Source organism: Octopus bimaculoides, chromosome 2, assembly GCF_001194135.2.
Source record: "Octopus bimaculoides isolate UCB-OBI-ISO-001 chromosome 2, ASM119413v2, whole genome shotgun sequence".
NCBI classification, from domain to species: domain Eukaryota; kingdom Metazoa; phylum Mollusca; class Cephalopoda; order Octopoda; family Octopodidae; genus Octopus; species Octopus bimaculoides.
The window spans coordinates 148,178,447-148,183,580 of NC_068982.1; the positions used below are offsets into that span (position 1 = coordinate 148,178,447).

At 35.3% G+C, this 5,134-nt stretch overlaps 1 protein-coding gene across 2 annotated transcripts in view; it reads right to left on the reverse strand.

Annotated features, from left to right (window-relative positions):
• LOC106869870 (uncharacterized) overlaps positions 1 to 5,134 on the reverse strand; it is a 67,425-nt gene that overhangs the window by 56,066 nt on the left and 6,225 nt on the right. For both annotated transcript variants that reach the window (XR_001409451.2, XM_014915791.2), the window contains exon 3: positions 3,452 to 3,511. Coding sequence is in view for 1 of the 2 variants with exons in the window: in XM_014915791.2 (XP_014771277.1) it covers positions 3,452 to 3,511 (60 nt within the window). In the remaining variant the exon portion in view is untranslated. The remainder of the gene's footprint in view (positions 1 to 3,451; positions 3,512 to 5,134) is intronic.

The following is a 5,134-nucleotide window of genomic DNA, read 5'->3' on the forward strand; positions in this document are numbered from 1 at the left end:
CTCAACATATAGGAGAGAGAGGGAGAGAGAGGGAGAGAGAGAGAGAGAGAGAGAGAGAGAGAGAAAGAGAGAGAAAATGATACATAAACCATAACACTAACACCCTAGTGAAAATCGTGGTATATTTACCAAACATTGACGAACATGAGTTATATTGTAGTGAATGTTTTGTGAGAGAGAAGAGAGAGAGGAAGAGTGGGGAGAGCTGATTTTTAATTCTCAATCGCAGAATAATGCTAATAATATAGCCTGAACAGGATAAACTATCCCTATTTTGCAGAGAAAAGTGTAGGTGACTAGCTGTGGACTCGAACTCGAATTAAAAATCACCTCTTTAACTTTCTATAAAAAAAGACATCTCAACGCTTCTAAAAGCAAGCTTCGCTTGTTTATTTACGTTTGTCGTAATTTGAATTTAACATATGAGAGCGTCTCATAAAGCGAGATTTATATATCTTAATTTGCAGAGAAATTTGTAGTGGGTAGTTTAGTTTAATCGGCAAAAGCATCGTCACATGTAATGACGGGATGTGAGTTCGAGTCCACAGCTAGCCACCTACACTTTTCTCTGCAAAATAGGGATAGTTTATCCTGTTCAGGCTATATTATTAGCATTATTCTGCGATTGAGAATTAAAAATCACCTCTTTAACTGCTTAAAAAAAAAATATATATATTTACAAGATATAATTTTTGCCTCTTTTTATGGAGACAAAAGGGTTTATAAGACTGCAAAAAAGGAGTGCTCAAATGAAATCGAAACAAAGATAAAAAAAAATCATTGATTGGACAACAAACATCAAAGTCGAGTCAACGACTTTATATAAAACCTCACTTTCATACATTTGATCGTATATAAATATTACCATAGCCTTTAACACACAAAGAAAACATATACAAAACACTGAAGGTAAAAAAATATATATGCAATTAAAAATACAAATATATAGAACGGCCTATCAAGAATGTGTATACAATTGACTAAAAATTCTAAAAGGTATCATGCGACTAAAAATTTAAATAAAATAAAATATCAATCGATTAAAAAATTTCTTACTACAATTAAAAATATATTAAAACAGTTTATTTCATAAAGATCAAGGAAGGTTGGACTTCAGGAGCGTAAAAAGTTCCACAAAATCAAGTCAAACACACCTATGGCTATTTCGGAAGTTCACTGCTGCCGTTCGATTATGAGTTAAGGTGCATCTCGACAATGACCCCCCCCCCTCATCAGGATGAACAGGAATTTCAACAATTAGTCGTCCGACTAATTTTGAACGACTTATATGTATAGCCTTTATGGAAATGAGGGACATATACATCTGTGTTCATTTGTGTGTTTCCTTTCTTTTATGTTTTAGTTAAATTCGTGGGGAATTTATGTATGCATGCGGTGTGTATAGGGATATAATATGTGTGGGAGCTTATATTGGGGATGTTGGAAAAAAGACTATTGAGTAGTTGACCTCTTTGCTGGGTTATGTATGTTTGTGAGTGAGTTAGTCTATGTCCTGGTCGAACTCTTTGAGGGACTCCTAGGTATTGGTGGAGGGGCGAAATTATATTAATAATGGGGCTCACAGTTATGATAGGATGTACCTCTTTCCATGTGGGCAAGGATTTAAGATTTCACTTGTACTATTCAGGTAATTGCCTAGGAACTGGGAGCTCTTTAAATTCGCTCTTTCCTCGTTCATACATAATCTGCACTGGCTGCTGGTATTGAAATGCGCTTTACATTTTTCCGGAATTTTCCACTGTATGCTGTACTCGATGGCGCTTTTTTTAAAATGACCATACGTGTTTGACCAGGGTTGTGGCGTTACATCTCCCCAGGAGGTTATTATAGTGGATTCTGAAGGAGCCTTCCGTTGCTTCCACGTACTTTCGCACGTTTGGTTGCCAGTTTGGTCCAATTGCTGTTACTTATGTCTCTTGTACGACGGTTTCTGTGTTACAGTGGCCTCTGTCTCAAGTATGGGTCAACTTACTAAAATATTTTTTACATTAGGTGCACAGCCAAATGAAATCCTCAGGGTGTGCCAATTAAATATTTTGCTGAAGCTATTTGTACAGGGAAAGTGCTTATCTGTGAAGTGCAAGAAAATCTCATCTTCTTGGGTTTTAACACTTAAAGAGAAGAGTGGCTCTTTCTCTTAGAGAGGATAGGTTCTAGCATTTAACTAATTATATCCATGAAACCGCTGGATATATATAAATATAAGAATTCCGGCCATGATGAAATACCACAACGTATAGAAAATACGTATTCGCCTTTATATATTTAATCATTTATATTGAACACTCAATATTTCATCTATTCAATAAGACATATTCCATATATTCAATAAGACATTCAATACTTTATTTCATTGTACCATCCATTTTTATTTTATATTATATATTGTATATTATATTATATATTGTATATTCCATATCCCACATTGGTTTTGCAGGAATATAAATAAAACATAAAAAACAGACAGTGTTGGAACTCTTTTAAACAAAATAATATATTCCTCTATACACAATCATACAAAACCCCCTTTTTTGTATTTATTTTTACTCGCATATATATATATATATATATATATTAACACACTTCAAATTTACAGAAAACAAAGGACGAAAACAAAAGAAGGAACAACAAACAAGTGTATTAGTTTAACGCTCGGGAAGAATGGTAAAGTCTTTGGCGTTTCGAGCCTACGCTCTTCTATGTATACATTAATCAGTGTATTTATATCTGTGTATAGTAAACACATGAATATTACAAATTCAAAGATAATAATTACACAAATATTCATATGTTGCAAATATTTGTGTGATTATTTTTGAAATTGTAATGTTCATGTGTATACTATGCACAGGAAATATTTCGAATACTATCATTCGTCGTTAAGGTACTATTACAAATTTCTCATCTCTAATTTTGCTGGGTCTCATTAACTGGTCATTTGCATTTAATTATACAATAATTGATGTTTTCATGGTTTATAGATTATAAATTACAGATATTTCTTCCAGAGTAAAAGAGAGCTAAATATGTAGCGATAATAAGAAATATGATGCAGACTAAAAGGGTAAAGACTCCCTTCGGTCATGAATAACCGTGGGATTGCACCTAGATAGTCATCCTCTGAAATACAAGTCCGGGTAAGATTGTTTTTCTGAAAGATCAGCAGTAGCCCCTGCATATTGCCTCTCCTCTCCACGCCACTGATGTTATCTAAGGGAGAGGCAAAGACCGATACAGTTTAGAACCAGTGATGTAGCATCTCATTTCAACAGCAAAGGGAACTGGAACAACGTGCAGTATAGTGTCTTTCTCAAGAACACAACACACAGACCGGTCCGAGAATTGAACTCATTACCTCATGATTGTGAGCCGAAGCTCTAACCACTGAGTCATATGCCTTCAAGAAGATTAATTATGTAAAAATACTTACCCTTCATCCTGAAATTATTGCTCGATCCAAAAGGTACATTAACCGTACACTGTTTTGTCACTGCAAAAATATAAAGAGTTGGGAAACACTGGTCTCATTATATCATTTAAATAACATTTTTATGCTTAAACACATTTATTTATACTTAACATTATTTCATTTCAATATTCTTTCTAATTTTAGCATAAGGCCAGAAATTGGCTGGGAGCGGGGAAGTTGATTAAAATGGCCTTAGTACTGAACCGATACTGATTTTATCGGAAACGAAACGGAGATGGGCAAAATTTATTTCGGCTGTATTTGAACGCAGAATGTAAATTGCTGTAAGAAGAATTTCAATATCGATAACTCTTACAATGTAGAGGTGTTTACGTAGATCGTAAAAGAACAGTCACAACATTCCCATATGAAATATTAATTTCGAGTGACCTCCTTTAAAATTTCCATTTTATAGGAAAGGTGTAAATGTAAAGTTATGATATTTAACTGCTCCCACGATTATAAGAATTATTAGTGAAATCAGCTCGAGTTTTCAAGGTAGAATTAGGGAGAAAAATTTACACGTTAGCACCAATATTCTCTTATATCCCCTCTCTATCTGTCTATCTATCTATCTATCTATCTATCTATCTATCTATCTATATAAGAGTGTAATGATAGATGGTGTTCGATCAAGCGCAGCAAGAGTCATCAGTGGAGTCCCACAAGGTACTGTATTTGGCCCACTTTTCTTCATTATTTATATCAATTGCATCATTGAAGTTCATTAATTGCAATATTAGAACTTTTGCGGATGACTAAGATTGTGAAGGTCATCGACCGAACAGGAGATCGGACAAATCTCCAACCGGTTCACCTCGATAATTATCCGACGGGCAGTTAAACACAATGTGCAGTTAAACAAAAATAAATTTTAATTAACCCACTCCCTTAAAGAGACTGCGCTTAAGCTATTATATATTCTTCCCTCGAGGGAAAACCTCGTGACACCAAACACCTCTAGGATCCTCGACAACAACTGAAGCTGGAGGACCCACATAAACAGCAAATTCGACACTACTCGCAGGGCGAGCTCCTGGAACCGCAAGACCTTTCAGTCTAGAAACTCTGCTACATTATCCTTCCCTTCTCCATCTTTACCCGCCCTTATCTTGAATACTGCTGCCTGCAGACTAATCGCAAGGAAAATACACATGGCAGGTCTTGGTTATTGTGATCGCCTGGAGAAATACAAACTTTGTTCCCTCTAGCACTGCCGTGAAGACTATATCATTTCTATGATGTGGAATATACTCTAACAGCACTGCACAATTGATAATGACATCAGCTTAAAAAGACAATCAAGGCTTGGACCCTATTCCAACTATATTATCATGCTCGCGTTACACCACAACGCTGAAACACAACTATTTCACCTCAACTAGCCCTGCTCTCTTAAACCTCATACCAAGACACATAAGGGAACAAGAAAAAGATCTCATAATATTCTAAAGCCAACAACTGATGAAGAGCCATTTTCTATGTTACTTGTCCTGTTTTCCATTTGTCTCTCCTGTTGTTTGCGTATTGAACTCATTTGTTTTCGTATTTCATGTTGTTTAGTTGGTGACGTCCTGTAGTCATATATGCACATATATATATATATGTGCATATATGACTACAGGACGTCACCAACTAAACAAC